This window comes from Sinohyriopsis cumingii, chromosome 1 (assembly GCF_028554795.1).
Source record: "Sinohyriopsis cumingii isolate HCF-2022 chromosome 1, ASM2855479v2, whole genome shotgun sequence".
NCBI lineage: Eukaryota > Metazoa > Mollusca > Bivalvia > Unionida > Unionidae > Sinohyriopsis > Sinohyriopsis cumingii.
This window is the reverse complement of record NC_142961.1, coordinates 109,461,878-109,486,456: the sequence shown is the minus strand read 5'-3', so window position 1 is coordinate 109,486,456 and position 24,579 is coordinate 109,461,878. Positions and strand designations below refer to the sequence as shown.

The following is a 24,579-nucleotide window of genomic DNA, read 5'->3' as shown; positions in this document are numbered from 1 at the left end:
TACAACAACAACAACAACAACTACTGTGGGCAGGTGGTTAAAATTGCAGATGGAACCTTTTCAGGTAACCAATAGAAATCTGTCAGGGTAAACATATCTTGTAAACTACCATCATCTGTCAGGGTAAATAGATCTTGTAAACTATCATTGTCTGTCAGGGTCAACAGATCGTGTAAACTGCTATCGTCTGTCAGGGTAAACATATCTTGTAAACTACCATCATCTGTCAGGGTAAATAGATCTTGTAAACTATCATTGTCTGTCAGGGTCAACAGATCTTGTAAACTACCATCATCTGTCAGGGTAAACAGATCTTGTAAACTATCATCTTCTGTCAGGGTAAACAGATCTTGTAAACTACCATTGTCTGTCAGGGTAAACAGATCTTGTAAACTATCATCGTCTGTCAGGGTAAACAGATCTTGTAAACTACCATCGTCTGTCAGGGTAAACAGATCTTGTAAACTACCATCTTCTGGCACATTTTGTGATGACAGATCTGTATCTTAAGCTGTTTACAGATGCTTTTTTTAATGCACAAGCGTGTTGTTGTTTTTATTTTATTGACAGAGAATAGGGTTGACATAGACCCCTTCACATGGCATCTTAAAGGAGTTTTTTTTTTTTTAAATTTCTAGTTGGCTTGTAGATAAGTAATTATTTATTTAATATGTAAAGAAATGAATTACATGAATTGATTAGTTTTTAGTGAATAAGTGAAGAAATCTATCTTAAACTAGCTTAAAATAGAAGGTGGTACATAGGATTTGCATTGTCATGATAGTAATTGTTACAAATATCACAATGAAATTAAAAACATTAACTTTATAGTAAAAGGGGAATGGGCAAGCAGAATCATTTCACAGGAACATGAGGATTTTATGTTTTCTTAAAATGTATGATTTCCTTATAATTGCAAATTTTTAGGGAGACCCAAATGGTGGTTTTGTGAAATCTGCAAATTCAAACATGTATACAGTGGATAGGGGCTACAAATAGTACGCAGTTTTGATCAGTTTTAAATGTTTTGCATAATTGCCTGTTTTTCAGGAGGCCCAAGTAGTGGTCTGGGAATGGGTATCCACACAGAGAGCTACCCTTTGCACACATTTTCAAAGTTCTTGTTTAACTGTCTCCTTCCACATGACCAGGATCTGGCCTACAGGATAGGACTCCGTGCCCTAAGGTAGGTTTAGTCATTATATATTCAGTAGTCTTTATACATACACACACACAAAATTTATGTAAGTCAACATTAATGGAAAAGCAAAACATCTTGTCACTTTTCTGATGATGGGGGTTTCACCTTCCAGTGTTATGGTTTGGGTTAAAGTTGTTCATTTTCACATGGGCTTTTTGACAAGCAGGCCCTGGCAGCATTCTTTTTATTATGTACATACATCTATGCTTAGAGAAGATAATGTATGCATTTTTCTCTTTCATTTAACATTACCAAATTGTATTTCATCAGGTTGCCTGTCTTGGAGAACACAGAAGAGTTGGATGACGGTCTGAATAATGTTGGTTCTGTGGTGCTAAGTAGATTTCCTCGTTGGTTCATCCTGGGTCATGTGGAGAGCCAGCAGTGTGACCTGGCCTGCACACTCCTTGCTTCATCAAAAAGTACGGAATGTATATTGAGTAACTTTTGTAATCTTAGCTCCTGCTATTGTATAAAAAACACGCACACACAAATCTGCTATCACTAAATGTACTACCAGATGAGTGTTCTATTTTCTTGAAATCACAAGTAGAATTCACGTCTTAGACCCTGATTTGCAGACAAAGTATGCAATATCATATCAGTTTATTTTGCAGTGAGGCATGCATCGTACACAAGCAAATATCAGACTTCTTTTCAAATCCAAGTAAACAGTTTTATTTCCTGCAAATATCGTTAAAAAGGCCCACTATACTCTAAACACCTTTCTGGACTGTTTTAATATACACTTCTTTATGCAGGTCTTTTAAAATGCCAATAGAGTATTTTCTCAATTGCCAGCTTACACGGTTAGCACAATTAATTTTATAAAAATGGTTCATCTGATTTAGTTGTTGGGGGGTCAGGACAAGAATTTAACAAATTTCTTTGTGGCCAGAAGGACTAGTAGCTTCAGAAATTTAATAGACCTAATTAATCTTCACTAATCCTTCTTAATTAGTTGATTGGCAACAAATGAAACTGACCAGCCATCAGACTACGAAAATAGGAAAACTACTCATCCAACAGGAAATTTACTAGCCTAGGGCCTCTGTACTGTTAATAATCTCAAGACATTTTTAGTCTTTTGTACAGTTATGAATCAAGAAGATGTCCACTTGCACGTGTTTTGTAACCTTATGTTTAGGTTAATATGTTCAGTGTCAGCTGTAATGCAGACCCAATTGTTGTAATACCCAGAATGAGGTAAAAACTTGGTTTTGTTATATATCATATGTGATATCCTACATTTCAATGTTTTGATGATTTTGCTCTATTTTCATTCTGATACAACAGTTGGTCTGCCATTTTAGATTGTGCACTCATCTTCATTTATTACATGATACTTAATTGGTTCACAATAAAACTGGCTATTAGCAGTTTTCTGTCATCACTTAATACTTGTATGGACACCCAATCACAGCCAGAAAATGGAGAGATTTGGAATGATGTAGCAGGAATGATAGTACAGCTCTTTGATTACACAGTTGGCCCATTTTAAGATTCACCTGGAATGTAGGTTTTGTCAGCTTCTCAGTAGGGTTCTGCAGTCTGTTTGATAAAATCCCTGAATTCCTCTTTGCCATTGTCACTTTAGAAATGTCACTGCATGTCCAGTTCAGCCCTGAATAAAGAAAATATTCAAATGAAGAAAAAATATGTTAGATGAATTGTTATTGAAAATGTAACATTTATGAATACGGATATCAGATTTGCTCTGCTACATTATGGTATTGTACACTGTTTTTAAGTTATCCTGAGTACCAATAAATATATTATTTTGCTCACAAAAATAGATCTGTTGAAAATTCTTTTCTCTATCAGATAACGTAATGAGGTTGCGCACAGTACTAGAAGCAGCACAGCGACACATTCATAGTTCATCACAGCTCTTCAAGATGGCTCAAGATGCATTTAAGATAGCCACTCCTCCTGATGGACAAAAGCATGTGCCAGTACTCAATGCTGCATTTGAGCTTGGCTTGCAGGTAGGATGGTACTTTTACATACGTGCCAACCATTATGCAATTGACATAATCATTATGCTTTTTTCACCAAATTACGTATTACGCTGGACCATATATGGATTACACCTTTTTGGTACATTAAAAAATAAAAATAAAAAGTTGGTTTTGTCAGTTTTATTATCATCTCTTTAATTCCACTCATGTAAATTTCAGAATATACTTAAAAAGGTGAGTCTGCGTAAGAGTACTTTCCTCATTTTACTATTTATAGCAACTGTATATGACCTATTTCCAACAAAACGTGTTTCTTCAAATATAAACTTTGCCACACAGATACATTAATAAGCTAGTTAAGTTGTGAATCGGTCCGTACTTTTAAAGAAAATGGCACCAGATGTCAAAAAGTGACACACTTTACATTGGGAGTTGTGGATGTTATGTAACAGAAAATGTTAGAGCTTTTCAAACTTCAAAACAGATCAGAACAAAGGACAAATCATTACTGTTTTACATACTTTAAAAGAAGCGTATGAAAGTAATTTAATACAGCACTGAGCACCTGACCTCATTGCAGATTTCCAGTTTACAGTCATTCAGCAAAAATTACACCTGTAGACTAGTTAATGAGTGCTGAATATAAATAATTTTTCAGTATATTTTGTGCTTGTATTCTGGTTTTAATCCATATGGATTTTGCCCTTTGTGACAAGAATCATGAGCAGAACCAGGTTAGTAGTATAAACGTATCTTATTCATATGATCTGTAATATAGAGATTACACTTTTTACGCCCAAATTACCACTTCCTTGCCAATTATAATAGCAGTAATTATGCTTATACTTCTCAGGGGACTGGCATGTGTGCTTACATATTGGAGAAGGTGTCCAGAAAGTCTAATTTTTGTCTTTCATGTGGAGATTGTTCATACACCCTTGAAAAATCTCCAAATCTGAGAGGCTTGCCTTCAAAACTACTTAAATTTAATTTTATAAACATTAAGTTTTATCTTTGACAGCCCAGGAATTTGTTGAAAATAACCATGACTTTTTCCAAAAACTCGTGGAATTTATATGAGGGAATAACAGGTTATGTTTTTATTGTCTTGATCTAGAAAATTTAATTGATGAAATGACACACAATGCTTGTAGTAAGATACGGTGAAGGTTAATATTTCACAAGACAAATTACTCTTTGTAAACATTTGGAAGTCCTTGAAATAAAACCGCTCTGATCATGTTATAGTCAGTTTATCATTAAAGCTCTCAAAAGGTTGTACAAACTGTCAACTGAAGGATAAGAAAAACAGAGCTGCAACTTGTCTCACTTTACTCACAATCATCCCTATTTTTTCTTAAAAATCTGAAAATTCCAGTTTTCACATTTTTACACAAAATCAAAATTTTTAAATGGACACAAAAATTCAGAAATCAAGCTAAATCTGATATTGAAGTAAAGTGGAATTGATAAAGAGAGAGACAAGTGAATCAGAAGCTGAAATATTTATTATTCAGAGTCAATCAGTATTATACAAATCTCATGTGATTATTTTGCCACTTTGTTGTAAATCCATATTCTTGTTGTCAAAATAAGACAGTAAATATTGCTGTAGTTTTATACCCTTTTGATTTATGATGAATGCACTTCCATCAAACAGAGCAAAAGTGATGCAGAATTTCTATGAGGAACACTCTAAATCTTGGAGCTTTATCGTAAAGTCAGCGTGTGATGAATATCACTAGATGTAGTGTTTCTGATGCAGATATAAAGATTGCTTGTGGTGGCTGGGGTCTTCTGTTGAACTTGCTGTTGAAAAGATGAGGATGCTTACAACTGGAGCATGTTGTTACTCCTTCCAGCTATCTGATACCCTCACGAGGAATGCAAGAAAGTTTAGAAAACTTAATTTGCAGAGAATCGGCTACCTGTATTTTGTATACTGTACATAATGTAAATAAATGTTATATAGATGTAAATAAACTGCATATTACAACACAAATAGATCTCTAAATTTTGTCAATTCCTCTGTAAATATTTTGTAAATATATGGTTGCAAACACTGATCCTGTCTTTGTTTTTCTCTTCAAATCCTGATTTTTTTTCCTTTGGCATCCTGATTTTCATTTCGTTCAAGGTGGCAGCCCTTGCAAAAATATTAGTTTTGTTTAAAGATCTTGCATTTACTTTATACCAGAAACACATTTGTGTTTGCAGTCATGAAACTTCATTCTGCAATAATCATGAAAAAGATCAAAAGTAGGTCACAGTTGCCCTTTTTCATTCATTAGTTACATTTGGCTATTGGGTCATGCACCAGCTGTGAAGGTGAGAAATAGAGTTCTGAAAAGTTTGTTTTCAATCTGTAAATGATATGTTTTTTGTAGGAAAAGATTTCAGTTAGTGAAAGGGGTAAGCTAAAAATCCTTCATTACAAATTATCGTTTGAACTCTTCAACTATATGTGTGTCAAACTGTTGAGAAATTAAGGTCTCGCAGCTGTCTCGTACCAGTAATTCCTTTCTTTACATTTCTGAGAACCAGTGAGATCTGTAATCTGGATAGGTAATGCAGGTAATACGTAAGTTCAAGATTTATATTGGCAAGTACGATAAGGTCTTGCTTACCAAGACTCATGGAATATTTTTTTGTTTAATATGATTCATAAAGTTGTTTTTCCTGGTAAGTGGAAACTTAACGAGTATTTTCAGCCATTTTTAAACTTATATTCAGAGACTTGCATAGTTCACATATGCAAGTTGGACTACATTTTTGAATTTTTAAACAGTAGTTATGTTTTGTTAACAAAATGTTAAACATAAGAATATTAATTATATTCAAAATATGGTTTTATGATCAAATCAATATATAGGTTATCTGATATAAATGTGCACTGTATTTATGTAGATACTGTGAACACAATATGGTAATGTCAGCCTTTATTGAGATAAGGTAACAGGTAAATTAGAAATTCATTATTTTAGATGCAAGAATTAGAGCTCTTCATTTATCCATTTCTGTCACTATTGAACAGCAAGGATGAAGTTGTCAGTAATTACCTGAAATTTATTCTGTTGGTTTGTTATTTATTCAACCTGTTGCCAGTTTATGTGTATTTAAAACTTGACCAGACCCATTTTGCTTGTTATTGCAATCTCACTTGATCTATATTAGTAACTTGTACATTAAAAAAAGAAGTTGCTTTTACATAAATTTTAATACACCACAAGATGAGAACCTGGGATTATAAATTGCATAATCCAAAAGGGTGAGATCCTAGGGTTAAAACTTATTTATTTTCTTGGATGAACTTGTGGATTAAAAAATTAATCCTTTGAAAGGTATAATTCTAGTTTCTTGTACACTTTAAACCTTCCCTAATTACCCTCTTTGGAATATTTATAAACATCCTTGTAATTCTTTCTTGCATAATAAAAGTATGTTGTCCTTAAGTCCTTTGAATCATTAAACAAAGTGTTTGTTCTTGTTTGATTGTTGCAAATGCTATTATATTGACCATAGACATGAAGGAATACCTTAGAATGGGAAATTTTAATGTTGGGGAAATGTTAGGGATTTATTAGTCCCAGAGTCAAACTGACACACAAACCTCCAACCCACTAAATCATGTCAGCATTTGCGAACCACTTAAATATGATAACTGATGTAGAGCCATCATTACTAAACTAAAATAAGCCAAAATTAAAATCCTGTTTTACAGAATAAAAACTATACCTTTTTTGTCTGTAAATAAAGTGCTTTCTAGATGGTAGTTTATAAGCATACTAGCATTGTATTGTACAGCATTGATTGTACTACAAAGTTTTCTATTTTATATTCTTTGCATTTTAAAAGATGCTGATTTATTCTTATTCTCTTTTTTTATAGGTGATGAGGATGACGCTAATGACAATGAACTGGCGTCGGAGAGAAATGGTCCGATGGCTTGTTACTTGTGCAACAGAAGTTGGCATTCATGCACTTATGTCCATTATGCAAAATTGGTACACTCTGTTCCAGCCTATTGAGGCCACGGGTAAGTTTGTTAAATCAACTCTTACTGCACTCTTCAAAATGACTTCCTCATTACATTATGACTTTGTTGATATGACAATCTCTCACAAATGTACACTTTTCTTTGCATATGAGAACAGAAGAGTGTCTGATCCTCAACCAGTGCAAATTTCATGAATTTTCTATGTAATAACTTTTACTGGTGGATAGATTCAACTATGCACAGTGCAAAATTAAATGCACACCAACCTATAAAGTGTTTAATGATTTGCTTGGAGTCTTAGCTGTGTAAAAATATAATTTTGTCAAAAAGTTAAATGCTGCTAACATTTCACCATTGATCATATTTAAATCATAACTGAAAGGAACAGTGTGGACTTCGTCGCTTGTGGCACATTGCACAAAATTAATATCTAGGTTAATACTGTTTGTCGTTTGACACATGAATGAATCAGATATTATGGTATGGTATAGTATAAAATTGTGTTATTTGAATAGTTGAGGTTTTCTAAAAGCAGAATTGGCATTTGCATTTTACTGATTCTTGTCAAGCTCCACTAGTACACAATTTTCCTTGGTCAATTTAAGGCTGGAGACAGGTTTTATTTGCACTCCCAGGATGATATACATTTTCCCTAGGAAAAAAGAATCAGGAATCTTGCATATTTTTAAAATGTTAAATCAGTTTTTACTAAGACAATGCAGATAACAAATTACCTTTCCTTTTAGCTTTACTTGTCATAGAACAGAGGTGGACAAACTTTCCAGTGCAAGAGCCACATACACAAATTTACACCTTGTTGCGGGCCACATAGTTCATTAAGTAAAATAATTAATATTTGAAATAGCAAAAACAAAAGGTTTTTCTAAATAACATCTAATTAATTTTCAGTTGTTAATATGTTGTTAATATTTGAAAACTTAAACTTCAAAAGAAGCACATTTATTTGATAAACAGAGTAACATAAACAGAGTCAGTGCAAATGATGACTTGTTCCTAGGCTGCATGAAAACCCTTGGCAGGCCACATGAAAGCCCTTGGCAGGCCGCATGCGTCCTGTGGGCCATAGTTTGCCCACCCCTGTCAGACAATTACAGCTTGTTATCGCTACTCATCCAGAACTATTAAGAGGAGTGCCATGAAACTTTACACATATATTCGTCCCAATATATAGTAAGTCCTGAGTGAAAATGGTGCTGCTCATACATCCATTATGGTCACCACAGCAACCATGTTGAAGTCCACGTTGCTGCTACTCCAGAATGGATGGTCACATATCAACATGGAGTTTTCACTAAAAGACTTTTTATAATGTCTAGTTGATCCCATGTCCAAGATGGCCACCACAGCAGCCATCTTTAAATAAATCTTGCTGTTATTCCTGAACAGAAAGCCATTTCATTATGGTTTTAACAAGGAGACTTCTTTTGATGTCTGGTTGGTCTTAAATGAAAATGGTTCCTCTTGGACATGGCTGATGTGGTTGCCAGCATGAGAATCTTGTTATCACTATTTACTGACATGCTTCTTATAATGTCTGATTGGTCATGAATTACCACAATTGCAAATTTTAAAATGTTGTTGCTCAAGAATGTCAGAGATGATTTCAACACTTTGAAGAAGAAGAGGTGGTTTTATCCTGAATTTCTGGAAATTCTTCTAGTCAGTAAAGTGTCAGTCCTTTCAAGGGACTTGTGTTATGGTTTTAAAATGACCATACAATCTTGAAATTATTTTAAAAATAATACACTCTGCAGAAATTCAGCCAACTTTGTTATTAGGGACTTGGAGCTTATATCAGAGGATTTCAGGGCATCATAAACGGTTTTACTGTGACGGATTTAACTTTTCAGTTAATGGATCTGTTACAGTAAAGCTATCCACATTCAACATCATGAGATCATCATAAGTGTTATCCCTGTTTTGATTAATTAATTGTTGTTGAAAATGACATTTTATGTTGTTCTACATTCACTTGCAGAAATGTGACGTAACCACCGAATCTGATTTCAAACTAACTGTTATGGGCTTTACTTGTACACATTTTTATCCTGTATTTTGGAATGAAAAATCATCTATTATCCTTTTATTTCTCTCGTTGGTATTAGGTGCACTTTGGGATATCCAGATGGGTCCTCTGTTGCAGAAACTCTTGTATTTGAGAAAAAGTCTTAAAATGGGTTTTAAAAAGTATGTGCACCAACTGGAGAAGTAATATGGATTAGTTCCTTTGGACTTGTTGAGCATTACTAGTAAAATTAATTATTGAACTGTTCTTTTTACAGGTATGGTTGCCACCACGATCATGTCTCCAGCCACGATGATTCAGTTGAATTCGAACTTCCATCAGCAGGAGGAGCTTGCAAAGTGTGCCAGGACACTGGCATTACAATGTGCCACAAAAGACCCCCAAAACTGTGCCCTCTGTGCACTTACATTATGTGAGAAGGATCCAATGGCGTTTGAGACTGCATATCAAATTGTAGTAGATGCAGCATCTCATGTAATGAACTCCAGCCAGTTGTTTACCATAGCAAGGTATATGGAGCATCGTGGGTATCCACATCGTGCATACAAGCTGGCCTTGTTGGCAATGAAGAATCTCCATCTTGCATACAATCAAGACACTCATCCTGCCATTAACGACATTCATTGGGCATGTGCTTTGAGTCATTCTCTAGGACGCAATGAATTAGCGAATATTATTCCACTCTTGGTTAAAAATGTGCAATGTGCAACTGTTCTGTCTGACATTTTACGACGGTGTACCCTCTCTGCTCCAGGTGTGACAAGTAACGATGGGAAGAGACGATCAATGAAGTTGTTGTCATATGATAAACAGCCTTTACGACAGCTGATGGAAGCAACAATTTGTGCTTACATCAATACAGTGCATTCAAAATTGACACACATCAGTCCACGTCATTATGGGGATTTCATAGATTTTCTTGGAAAAGCACGTGAGACATTCCTTCTTGCGCATGATGGCCACATGCAGTTTGCTCACCTCATAGAAAATATGAAATTAGTGTATAAAGGCAAAAAGAAGCTGATGTATTTAATCAAAGAGAGATTTGGCTTGTGATGAGTATATTAATCTGACGATATTCCATGTTACTGCTATCAACACGCACACATCTGTAACTACTAACAGCGTAGATAGACCCAGCTCTTCCAGTACATAAAGCACCAGTAAATAATGGTCAACTTTGTTCTTTCCGCTTTAGATTTATATGAAGAGCAAAGACCCTAATCTACTGGTGCATTATGTGCCTGCAAATATGGTTGTGTGCTGTAGCAATTAGGTGAACAAAACACAACATTTTAATGTGGTATATGTATGCATAATTGAACCATTATGCAGATACATGGCTGTATACAAACATGTAATAACCAATGCATAATGCTGTTAAGATATTTAAATACAGAAAGGCAGTGATCATATGCCTGTTTCAGAATATAAACAAGACAGATTCCAAGTGTGTGAAAGTATCGAAATTACCATTATGTAGAATTAGGGATGTGGAAAACAACAATCGCTAGAGAAATTATTAGTGGAATCAGTCAGCCATCTTAAAAAAAACAAAAACAGTGCCAGTCAGATAAGCTTTGTGATTTTAAGGAACTATAGAATAATACTGAATAGGGTTGCTATCTTATTTTCTTGCATATTTGATTTGTTGTTTCAGTATTTTGCAAAAGAAGAAACCTATAGAAATATGCATAATTAAGGTTCAAATATAAAATGTGGATTTGAACTGTATTCTGCATTTGGATCACGATCCCAGTCTGGAATTAATTTAGGTCTGTAACTGAGATCTTCATCTGCAGGCAGATTTGGATTGATTTATTAAGCAATATCTTTGTCATGGTATACATGAAGGTTGTGGACAGAAACAAATTAGAACTAGGGACCAAAATCATGCAATTCAAATTTTTGTGATGCATCATGCATTTATATTTATTACCATCTAGATTTTGTTTGTCCATAATGTGATTCCAAGATTCTTTTCCCCAGCTGCAGTCACCACTTGCATGCATTGATGAAGGGATTTTTTTTATAGAAAAAGCTCAAGTTTTATTGAGAATTATATTTCACTACCATGGACAAGATTTTAAGGAATGGGGTCTTGTACTCCAATGGCTTAGTGACCAAGATGATCTCAGGGTGCACTCGATTATATTGCTGTAAGTTAGAAATGGCCTCGCTGTGATTGAGTCTATCATTTCAGCTGTGAATTTCCAGAACTTGCCCCAGTTGATGAGTTTATGGTAATCAAGCATTGACTTTCCTTTTGGCAGGAGAAATATGGTGACAGCTTTAGACAAAATCCTTGAAAGTAAATAGTTTGGTGCACTTAACACATTTTCAGAAATTCTTTGGGAGATTTTTCTCTATCCATTTAATTATACAAAATATGTTACTTATATAGAATCCCAATATTTGAAGAAATAATGATTATTCTTGAAAATATACCACATAGGAAATAAAAATGCAAACAATTGTTCATTTTAATAGCAGCAATAACTTGCCCATCACTACTGTGTAGCTTTATATACTTTTTTGTTCCGAAAAACCACCATCTGTTCATTGTGAATACATCCTCCGATAGAGTGGAGAATTGTTAGTATGATGCAATACACTTTCCATTCTGTAATTTAAATTCTTACTAGTAACTGTTTCTCCCTATTGGAAATTAATTCTTTAAGGGACATAGGAGTTACATTGTGTATTGTACCTTATGTGGGTTTGGGTACACGATCCTATTTTTAAATATACCACTGACATATGTGTAAGTCCTTGTTTTAAGGATTAACAACACATCCTGCATAACATTATAGGGCAGTGAGAGTGTTTGCAGTTTTTCTTTGATAAAAGGTTACAGTGAAAAACCAGAAAGAAAAAGACAGGTAAAACGGGTAATCAAAACTTGTTTACCTTGTGAAGTGTATTTAGTAAGCACTGCCTACAACCAGGTGAGTTTATGTATGACATTTAAATATATTGTCATTATTTAATTGTTAGTATAATGTCAGTACAGTCATTTGGGCAGTGTGGCTCACACGAAGGATGGGAAGGATCAGTATTGTAACCTGATGAGTGATGAATCAGTTGAGGATGAAGTATTCTCATATTATCACTTAGTGGCCTCATGGTATGGGGATAAGGTACTCCCCATTACCATCCCATCCTGTGTTGGATAGGGAGTCTGCCCACCCAGCTCAGAATATTGAAAGGGATCAAATCTGTATCCCCTCTTCACCATTGTCCCAACTAATCCTTAGAGAATGTGGAGCACTCTACCTTGGCTTGATTGGTCCATTATGCCCCCATGAGCTACTGGATCTAGCCAACACAGACGATAATGCAGCTTGTGTCCCAACATCACCTCCTCACCAGGTCACATCAGCCAATCCCAGGTTCAGAGTATGCTAGACAATGATTATTATTCCCATTCTGTCTTTGTTGACTCCAGTGAGTTAGAGGTTGACGCATCCTACCAGGCCCATTCTTTCCTCTTGGTTGGGGGGCCCCGAGTGGCCGAGTAGTCTAAAGCACTCTCCATTACGGATCACTGCCATCTCACCTCTCTCTGCGTGGGTTCGAGTCTAGGATTCGGCCAATGTTGGTATGTGAGAAAGCTTGCCAGTAGCTTCTTGTGGGTTGGTGGTTCTTCCCGGTGTTTTCCCGGGTTCTTCCTCCACCATTAATACTGGCCGTCATGTATAGCCTATCGTGTGCTGAAAAATGGCGTTAAACCCCACAACAACAACAAAAAATCCTCTTGGTTGGAGGATGATAATGAGGTCTGGTCCTTTGATAAGTCAGTAATCAAAGTACACAACATCTTGCACTTGGACACGTGACCAAAACATACTGGCCCACAGTATAAGAAGATCCTTTCCATTTTAGAGATCTCAGAGATGCAACCTCAACCAGACCTCATTTGTCCCTGATTCCTCCACAACTGAGGAAAAATATCTTGGAGGTTCTTTGCAGGCCAAATTGTCACTTTACATCGTCAAGGTGGGTCTGTTCCTTCCTCAGCATCGAGACCCCAGATCTCTACTGCCAGTTACTACATACATTCACCTAAGTGTCCTGCTGATCCACCCCAATTAGATGCTGGTTTGTCCAAAGTGAGTATTTCAATTTGGGCATGGGCATGCCATCCCAAATGAAGCCATCAAATAGAAAGGCAGGTTTCTATTCACCATATTTTCACATGCTGGCATCTTGTCGGATACGTTTAGTATGCTCAGAGAGACCTCATTGATTGAAGCCACCTTGCAGTTAATGCTGGAAATCAAATGGTCAAGATATCCAGACATGCATTTTCTGTTGCAGTGGCATTATTGGTTGAATTCTGCATTGGACTCCTCAAAGGTCTTACTTCATTACAGTAAGGACACTCTCTAACGCTGCTCCATTCAGAACTGGGATTCTTCTTTTAAGACTTGGCAAGATCATCAACATCAATCCTTCTCAACCATTCTTGTCCCATTGCAATTGGCCAGGAAGCATGTTAATGTGAAATGCCCTCTGTAACAGGATGAGGCCTGGTTGGGATTGGATTTTACAAAGACATTGAAAGCAGTTTCATGAATGAGACATTTATGTCATGTACTTGAACTGTGACACCATACTTGTGTACATTAAGTCTAACAATGGATTTAATAGAATAATGCACATAGAGTTAAACAACTGATATGAGGAAATAATGTCATTCCTAACTGGCACTAATCACTACATGCAATTAGTAATCAAACAAGAATCAAAGTATGGAACTTGTAAACAAACATGATTGATATATGCATCTATCACCATGGATGATAACTGTTCAGAATTTAAGCACAAATATGAACAATGTTTGATGTATCACCAAGGGTATCAAAGCATAGAATTCATACAGAAATGTGAATAATGTTTCATCTGCATGTAGGATATATTTATTATTGATTTCCACTGGTAAGTGATACTAAATTATAAGAACTCGAACATTACTCATACTTTAATAACTGCAAAGTATAACTTGAATACATCTTGTCATTTATAAAATGGTTAACATCTGAAACAGACTATAGTCTATCTGACATAGGTCTGATTATCTAAAATTTGGAATAAATACTGAAACATCCAGTTTATCAAACAGTTCTGTCAAAAACATGGATGGTGAAGAAAGAATGCAGTTTTTAAAATCACATCTTCAGCTCAAGATTGATACCACAGAATGGACAGATTCCTGACAAACTTCCAATATGCAGTATTACATTTGGTTGGTCTCTGTCTGAATTGGACTCTGTGGAGTTGATTAATAACCTAACATGCCCTTCCCAGGTATGTGTGTGTACAAGAAAATCATCAACGAAACTACATTCTCTATGCCTTTCAACAATTTGCAAACAACACAACACACCAGCATTGACCAAACCGCAAGGCTTGACTTTGAACAAGTATAGACCGTTAGGAATTGCAGGCATTGTTTCTCGGGGACTGACGTGGTCTAGAGAGATACCAGCAGACTATAACATGGACTGCTCCCTCAACAGTGATTCCATTTCCAGTTTTCAGTCAGTTTTAATGAAAGCATCAGTCTAACCTCCTGACAAATTCAGCTGCAGTATAGCGACAAGTAAATTATTACTGCTATTAAAATTTGCGGGTGGGGATGGGTGTTAAACTAATTTTACTTGTGCAATACTTACAAATTGCTATTCTTGAATGCTCTCCTTCCACCCTGCCCTGATGTTCTGTGGAATCTTCTATAAAAAAGATGACCATTTTATGCATATCCTAGGCCAGTTGCATGAGTTAATTGTATCGTACTGATAGTTTGCTCTTCTGTGAGAGAATGTATTCACATCATAGGGGCAGTGTTTTTTTTTTGGCACAAAATGGTATAAAACTGCTCAGTAGTATTGTATAATTACAATTAGTTTTAAACCCCTCCTCTCCACCCCACCCCACCCCAACCCTTTCATTTTAATAAAACTTGGGACATAACAGGTGTCATTGTTTCCCAAATCATATTTTCTCCTCAGTGTGACCAGTAATGAGCCAGTTATTCAGTTTTAAACATAAATTGGACAGGTCTATTTATCAGTTTATTCTTTTGCTTAATATGCATAGGTATGACTCGAGATGTTCACAGACAGTAATGTAAAACCTGACAAAGAATGGTACTCTTCCTCAGCCACTTCTCCAGGTTGGTAATACACTACACTCAAAAATTAACTTTTAATTTTGCAACACTTCTCCAGGTTGGTATTACACTACACTCAAAAATTAACTTTTAATTTTGCAACACTTCTCCAGGTTGGTATTACACTACACTCAAAAATTAACTTTTAATTTTGTAATGCTTCTCCAGTGTTGCATCACTTCAAAGTTCTGTGTTTGAAGTTTAATTTAAATACAGGTAATCAAAATGAATTGCAGAATGTAACAACAGTTGATTATTTGGTCATATTTGTTGTGGCATTGTGCAAAAGGTAAAAAACTATGAAGAAGATAACTACCCTGTTTAATACTTATAAGTCAAATCCAACTCCATATTGCATAGACCCAGATCTGCCATCACATGATATTCTAGCCTATCTGTGTCTGTGCAGTTTGTTTGTAGTAGTACAACAACAACCCTTATCTATTGGAACATTATGAGACAGCAGATCAGAGTTGGCAGTGTTTGTAGTTTGGACCCAACTTGTGAGCTAGTGTATACAGTTCAAATTTGATGTGGGATCTGACCATTCTGTACATTCTTATATTCATTATTACTCTTATTTAGTCAAAAAATGTTGAATGTAGATGCAACCATTTTGAATATTCAACATTATCTGGACAAGTCAAAGCAATTGTCACTGGCCAAGCTTATTGAAAAAATGTATGAGGACTAATAGAGTGAAACCCAGTGCTTGTGGGTATTTTTTCATATTAGTGCTATGAAAGGGAATATTGCTATATATGTGCTGTTTAGTAGAAATTTTTCTAGTCATAATATTTACATTTTTGTGCATTGTAAGTGTCTCTTTTTGTTTTGATGGATGGATGTGTATTATATACATGTCATATGAAGTAATGATTGTTAATTTTCATTTTGATATTTATTATTTATTCAATCATCAATTGTGCTATGAAAAATCAAATGTTGCCAGATTCAGGCAATATCTTAGAGGAAAACTTTGTCTGGATGCTGTGTTTGTTAGATATTTTGTTTGTAATAAAAATATGCACACATTTATGTGATCAGCATGATTTCAGAAGTTCTTTATTATTAGATAACAAGAGTTGAATAGGTAATTCATCATCTTGATCATTGCTTTGGTCTTGAAAGGTGTATTTCTCTCGTGGGTTGGTGGTTCTTCCCGGGTTCTTCCTCCACCATTAATACTGGCCGCCATACATAGCCTATCATGTACTGAAAAATGGCGTTAAAAAACCCAACCCCACCCACAAAGGTGTATTTCAAAACTAGCAATACCAGTGTAGATTTTCACTCAAACATTATTTGTTTTTTTTTATATACTTTCATCCAATGTGAATAGCATAGACCCTAATTGCTGTCGGAGAATGCACGAACAAATCAGGATTATAGCCCTCCATCACCTGGCACATTTTGTCATGACAGATATGGTTATATACCCTTGTAAAATCCTTGACTTTGAGTAGTTGCCTTGAAAAGCATTAATTTAGAAAAGTAGATTTTATCTTTGAAATGTCCTTGTATCTGTTGAAAAACCCAAGCTCTTGAATTTTTCCGCGGGATTTAACACGAGTATTTTGTTGGATGGAGTAGTGCCTGTTCGCCATATTGACTGTCTTTTCATCTACTTTTGTACCCATTTATGCAGGGATAAACAAAGTAATTTATCGAGAAAGATCAGTTTCCATAAAACTCCTTGAAAATGTTTGAAAGTCCTTGAACAACGATACCTATGGTCAGCCTCTGTCTGTGCTGTTTATACTTGAGGAGTCTGTTATGTACACACAGGCCTAGTATTAGTAATGCCATTCGAATTAGAAACTTGATCCCCGTGTTTGATAACTTTGACCTTTGTAACTTATATGAGAACCAAGTTAGATTTTGAACTTTCAGGGTCTTCTTCACTTTGATTGCTAAAATTCACTGAATTAAGTATATCCAAGTATAGTATCACATTTTCGGGTTTTGAGCCTTTAAGTGTAATTGGAGTTTTTTTTTCAAAAACTGCTGTTATAGAACCATATGTGTTGTGTCACAATGGACACTAACCCCAACACATTTACACCCAGAGCTATCAATGCAATATCTTTTGAACTTTGTTTAGAACTGTTCGTTCTAATATTCATGCCCATAAAGTTTTATTTCTTGCTGGTTACAACTTCACTTGTTATCTTTAGATATGAACAGGATGTGTTTTGAAATCTACATTTGTATATCCTTGCCTTTTCAAGTTGAACATTTTGTTTACATTCTTTTGACTATACATTACTTGATGGTATGACCATACATGTCTCGTTTGTGACTGACTCCACCAAATAATCGTTTGAATGTGTAACGCTAGGATGGCAAAACGAAAAATATTTCTCTTGCATTCTCTGTTACCTCATCATCATGGGAACAAGTGAAAGCTATCTTCCACTCTGCCCTTTATTTCCCATAGTAGCCCCTTCCTGTAAAGATTCACAACTACCTCAATGCTTTATTATTTTGTATCTTTTCTTTAAGAGATTGTAGAAAATTCTTGCTTTTTTAAATCAAATTTGCAAAACAGATGCTAAGGATATTGTGGTTCAGACCTCAGGTTTTTTTATCACTCAGGTTTCAGATATTTATTTCCTCCACTTTATGTCAAACACTATTCTCACTATTGTTTTGGTAGGGGGAGGGGGCTTACTTTCACTATTGTTTTGGTAGGGGGAGGGGGCTTACTTTCACTATTGTTTTGGTAGGGGGAGGGGGCTTACTTTCACTATTGTTTTGGTAGGGGGAGGGGGCTTACTTTCACAGTAAGTACTTAATATTTGAATTTCGTAACCTTTTTCCCATGCTAATAGAATCAATCGTGACTTTAATTATTGTCTTATTTTATTTATTTATTTCCATCTGTTTCGGTGTCATTTTGATTTAGAATAAATAAACCAATTTAAAGAAAGATGGAGGGTACTTTCAGACATAATAAAGTACATATATGAATTTCAAGTCTGAACAGTTATCCCATTTTAGCTAGTTCCATGCAGTTTTTTTCTTAGTGGATTCTTGTTTTTATTTGTATGTTAATTTTTCATAGCTATACACCATCTCATTAGACTAATGAACACATACCCTCATTTACCCATTGATAGTAAGCATCAGATTCTGAACATAGTATTCATTTGACTCATGAACACGTACCCTCATTTACCCATAGATAGCAAACACCTGATTGTGAACATGTTCCCTTGTTTAATTTGTATATAGCATGGTTCTAATTGTGAACAGGTCTACCATCACATGATGATCATGCAGATTTGGGTCTGTGCCATTTGCTTGAAACTGCATTTAGAGCAAACTATAAAGAACCTGGTGTTTCAGTAGATTTGGGATTCAATTAATTTCTCAAAATATTACCTCAAATTTTGATTTTTTTTTAATATCTTATATTGCACCTTACAATACTGGCATTTTTGTGAGAGGTAGATGTAATACAATTGTTAAAAAATAAAAATTGATTTGTAAATTGGTTTGAGGAATGCCTCAGATTTGAAGAAATTCTTTTCTTATCATCAGAGATCAAACTATTTGTTGGAAAATGCACTGTATTGTGATTGTATTTTAATTAATGGCAGTTTAGTTTTCAGTGAAAAATTTTGGATCCAAACTGGACAATAAGGAAAAGTTTGAGAAATCTCAATTTGAAGAAGACAATTATAAGATGTTAGTGAACCCAGGGTCTGGGTTTTTACCGATATATATATATATATATATATATATATATATATATATATTATATCTTATTGTGAGAGAAAGATATTATTGAGAGAGAGAAAGAGACATCACATTAATTGTGTTGAAAATGTTTTTTTAGAAACACACATTTATATATATATATATATATATATATATATATATATATATATATATATATGGTATTTATCAATATTGTCATTTAGTTTTACTGCATGTTGTGCCATTAATTATTAAATTAAAACAGCCTTCTTCATGCATACAGTTTTAATCAAGAGGTTTACTCCTATGCACTAAATATCAACAGACAACCTCAGCTCTCATTTAAAGGAAGAAAATGGTAAAAATATATTCAGTTTTGCATTCAAGATTTAGTTAGATAAATGGGATCTGTATGAATACATGCACTTCTTTAAGCTACAGTAATCCATGATTTTTTGCTAGATGACATTAATTTGAAGTAATAATTATAGTAAACTTTAAATATTATCAAATTTCAAAGACGCCAGCATTTCTCAAATTTAAAAGCTGGGCATTAGTCTTTTCTTTTTAGTTGGCTCTCTTTTTAATTTTGCTGTATTGATTATCTTGGATACTGATCTATGTGCATACTTGTATTTATATTACTTTCTACCTCAAGCCTATTATTCTGCTTTAATAAATCTGTCTTGATTAAAAAAGATCTTTTCTCTCTCAGATTTTTCTTTACTCCCCCGTTTTAACAAAACATGTCATATACAACCATAACTGTTTCTACTTCCACTTTTTACCATGAGCTCTATGTATCATTCACGCAATTCAGTTATCTTCAAATCCCATTAATTTTAGTATATGAAAAATTATTGTAATCTCTAAATTTCTGGCATGTGCATTTCGATGGTAATATAGATAAGTCTGTTCACAGTCTTCTGTTGCAAGTCAATCACAGTAAGTACAGAGTCACCATGATTCCTCCCTCCAATAGTCACCTGACTGACTTACAATAGGGCACATTAGGCCTGTTCTATGTCACCAGCAAGTTAGAATGGAAATGAGTCAGTAAATTGGTTTAATAATGATTTTACAGAGAACTTGAGTGGATCATGTGAAGAAACTGTGCATCTATTTATATAATGTTTGAAACTGTACAGGCAATTTATGCAGATAACGTTAAGTTTTATAGAAAGATTCAAGTCCATTTTATGTACTAAATGTTGTATTCCAGCTAGCATGGAAGAGTGATACCATTTACTACATGCAACATTTCTGATAGGGTGGAAAAATTGTTGATGTGAAAGTAGCATCTATTGTCCCTGCTGGAACAATCTCAAAAACTGATTAGAGCAGTGCTTCCTTGGACTGTCAAGGTGGAATGAAATACAACAGTGGGGACATTTAGCTTGTTTGATAGTACCTAAATACCTGTCATTGAATGGATGAAAAATCATTTTATGCAAAATATACTTTTTTGGTATGTAAACAATGTGCCATTATATCGTGTCCACACCATACAGTTTTTGTATGTATTTTTCTTGTACACCATTTAATATGATTTATATATTCACATTGCTTGTCATGCTGTGTCCTTTTTTCCTCATCACTTTTAGTATGCTGCCGTCATGGATATTATTTATGAAACTTGGGTATTGCTTGTAAAGTTGAACTTTTATTACATTGACAAGACTTTTTTTTATCATGCAGAATATTAGAATTGTTTTTGACAAGGTCCATAGCAAGTTAATAATTCTATTTAAATATAATTCAGTTGACTTTATATTTTATATTCTGTTTCAGGCTTCAATTATTTAAATATTGACAAGCCTACATTGTGTAGCAGTGGATCAAAATACTGTACAAGCCAATGAATACTATTAGTACTCACTGAGAAGTCAAGTCCAACTGCACCGACACATATCTGCCATTGCATAATGTTCCATCAGAGCTGGGTTTATGCAGTTTGTTTTAGGAGTAATCAGTAAAACAAAGAACTCAAACCCTGATCTGCCAGCATAGTATAAAATGGCAGATCTGGCTCTTTTGTTTGCAGTTGGACTTGTAGGCAAGCATACATAGTACAGTCTAAATAATTATAATACAGACAATATTAGAAGAGAGATGGTTTAAGTTTTTGATATGAAACAATTTCAAGAACAAGCCGCTTTATTTCATATTTAACTAGGCCAACATTTTGACCTGTTAGGATTAGTACAAGCTGAAAAACAGCTTTCTAAAATTGCACAAAACACATAGGACCCACTTTCTCAGTGATGGATGTAATTCATTAGCAATAACAAATAAACTCAGTCCAGAAGTATTTTTGACACAAAATTATTTTATTGTCCTAAATGTTTGTAAAGCAAAGTACTATGTGCAAGTAAAGATCTCTTAATATGTTATACACATGCATGTAAGTTACTTTTCATTGTCAGTTGTATGATGCAGTGGTGCTTCCAATATGTACTTTATTTGCTTGTATAATAATGCACACCCAGCTGCAGAAATGTAGACCCAGATCTGTTGTTGCATAATACACTGGTAGATCAGGATTTGTGATGTTCATTTTACCTTTGTTTTTATATGAACAGCATTGACCCTGATCTACAATCACACATTATGTATCTACCCTGATTGCATTTGTGTGAGTGTTGTATTTAGATAAATACAAAAGTGCAGTTGATAGTACAGTAGTGGTCAGTGTATATTTCTACTTCAACAGGATCCTAAACTTCACAACAAACATGTTTTATAAGTCCCTTTCAAATACATTTATTTATGCATACAAATTTACATTTGCACTCTCGTTTTCCATCCAAAAGGACTTAACTGTGGCATGTTAGATGATGGCCAGCATGTAATGATCTTCATATTGTAATATAATCATTACCATTTTATCATCAAATAGATTGCATAATGCACATATAGCATACATGTAAAACTGTTGTCCGAAATTGTCGAAAAAGTCTTGGTTGAAACATGTGTTATGAAAGTTTTGTGTTCATTTAATGCAGTTGCATCAGTTTAATTTAAATGGAATTTTGTTCATTTTCACTCTGCCATCATGTGTGTGATGTTTTGCATGGTTACCATGGTGACACATTGAAGTGCTCATTTTGTGTAATTAGTATTTAGTAGTTTAATAGCATTCATGTCGTTGGCAGTTTTGTCATGGTTTTCATTTAATTATTAAGTTTTTGTTAAGTGTCTCAGTATAAAGACATCTATTGTCAAGTTGCATGTCCTTTGTTTTGATAAATCTTTGTTCAAAAGAATATCTAAAATATTTAGAAGTATTTGAAGCTATATAAAAGTAAAATAAAGATTCATTTCCAATAGAATCTGCATTTATCTATCTTTATTCATTTCCAATACAATCTGCATTTATCTGTCTTTATCATCCTCTTAGCATCTTGATAGATGTCAGACTTTTATATCTCTGGATGTCAGACCTTTATCTTTAAGACTTCCATGTATGGAATAATTTTAACTCATACATGCTATACCAAAACTTTATCACTATGACTTGCTTTTATGATAAAATAATGAACTTTTGGTGTAACATTTTTTATTCAGACATAAATCGATGTATCGTTGATGCTGTAAGCTTCATTCTCACCTAACTTAATACATACATACATATATATATATATATATATATATATATATATATATATATATATATATATATATATATATATATATATATATATACGCATCTGTAAGACACACACCACATGCTGAATTAAAGCTAGGTCTCAGTTACCTAATTTGGCAAGGAAATGCAAGTTCCTTTTATAATCTTCTTCCTTTCTTATTTTATCACTGACATCTGACCGCTATGTGTGTAGGTTCGTGTTTAGCTTGGCCAGCTTTGGTATGTAAGAAAGCTTGCCAGTAGCTTACTGAAGGTCAATAGTTCTTCCTGGAATTTTTCAGAGTTTCTTTCCCCACGAAATATATTGGCTGCCATGTATAGCCTATTATGTGCTGGAAAATGGCATTGAGCTCAAAACATCTTTGACTCTTAAGGACCCACACTTGTCTTACTTCACACTAGGATGTATGGATGCAATTCACATAAAACGAGGTAAAAGTAGGTCACTGATCCCAACTTGACCTTTTTGGTAGTTTTCCTTTGCATCATAAATATTTTGTTTCTGATAAATAACTTTCCAAGGAATCTTACAGACTTTGACCAAGTCTGGAGAAAACTGAGCAATCAATGTTTGGAATATCATGCATTTAGAACAAAACACTGCACTAGTTTCATGTGCTGTAACTCTATGGTCTTAAACTTAAAATTCAACAAATTATTTATAAAGAGTGAAAATCTAACAGGAACTTAAAGTATTGTGAATTAAATCCCAAATAATCCTAATATTACTATCACAGGTCCAAAAGTTTAGTGTTTCGAATGAATTCCAATCTTGAATGTGCTGATGTATTAATAGTCTTGAATAGGTTGATGTATCAACAGTCTTGATGTATCACAATGATATAATCCAGAATGTTTGAATGAATTCACAATAATCCCCAAATAGTGTTTTAGTCCAAACAGTTCATGAGGATTTCGAAATTCTTTTGAATAATTTAAATAAATGATTCCTCTCAAATTATATCTGAATGCAACTAAAGCTGACTCCTCAGAGTTTTATTAAAATTGGAATAAAGACTTTGTTGACAAAAACCTCTTATTTACATCTCCACTTGACCTATGTCACATTAACATTTTCTGAAAAAAATTTAAATGGAAAATTACCCCAAACTGTAAATAAGTTCGTTTCCAGAACCCTCTTAGGCTATAATCAAGGCTTGATCTTGAACTCTAGTAAACAATTTTAAAAAAGTGACAATAATCAGGTAGACCAGCATTCTACACTCAATTACAGACACACATCAATCAAACAATACAAGTTAAGTATACAGAGCACTTCTCTGTATTTAGTTCTATTGTCTTTTTGGAATCAGGTCACAATTAGTACTTCCAGTTCAGTACCCATGAATGTAGTTCTAGTCTATTTTTGGAACATGTTTTTCTCTCTCATTTTGGTGGTGATAGAAGAGTTTTATTTATGCATTTTTGGTATGGGTTTAAAGGTAATTATTTATACTTGAGAATATGAGCTCAGGGTGTGGTTGTCCATGTATATTTCGGCGACAGTGCACAGTGAGTAATAAGGCCTTGGTGATGATCCGGAAGTGAAATCTGTGTTCTGTTTAGATGCTACCCTGTTGACAGTCTAGCATCTCAAAAAAGAGCAGGTCAACCATTGACAAGAACTTCACTGTGAAGAGCATTTATTTGAAGCTATTTTAGATTAACATACGATTTCTATTGATTTGCACACAGTTAAAAGGTCAGTACTGAGAAACAAATGTAGAGAACATGTAGTAAAATTAATTGTGTTTTATGGCCTTGTGGCCTTGCAAAGCGAGTCCTAGCTATATAAAGGGACATAACTCAAAGTGGAAATGATTATACTCACAGTGATTACCTCA

The 24,579-nt window shown here is 34.4% G+C and overlaps 1 protein-coding gene across 3 annotated transcripts in view; it reads left to right on the top strand.

Annotated features, from left to right (window-relative positions):
- The window catches only part of LOC149807578 (zinc finger SWIM domain-containing protein 6-like), a 110,051-nt gene extending 87,633 nt beyond the window's left edge, over positions 1-22,418 (top strand). For 2 of the 3 annotated variants that reach the window (XM_089968272.1, XM_089968259.1), the window contains exons 13-17: positions 1,051-1,186; positions 1,472-1,623; positions 3,026-3,189; positions 7,051-7,198; positions 9,463-22,418. In XM_089968272.1, coding sequence (XP_089824398.1) covers positions 1,051-1,186; positions 1,472-1,623; positions 3,026-3,189; positions 7,051-7,198; positions 9,463-10,262 — 1,400 coding nt within the window. In that variant the 3' untranslated portion in view covers positions 10,263-22,418. The remainder of the gene's footprint in view (positions 1-1,050; positions 1,187-1,471; positions 1,624-3,025; positions 3,190-7,050; positions 7,199-9,462) is intronic. The other variant, XR_016422974.1, reaches the window with a different exon arrangement.
- The last annotated feature ends 2,161 nt before the right edge of the window (positions 22,419-24,579 follow it).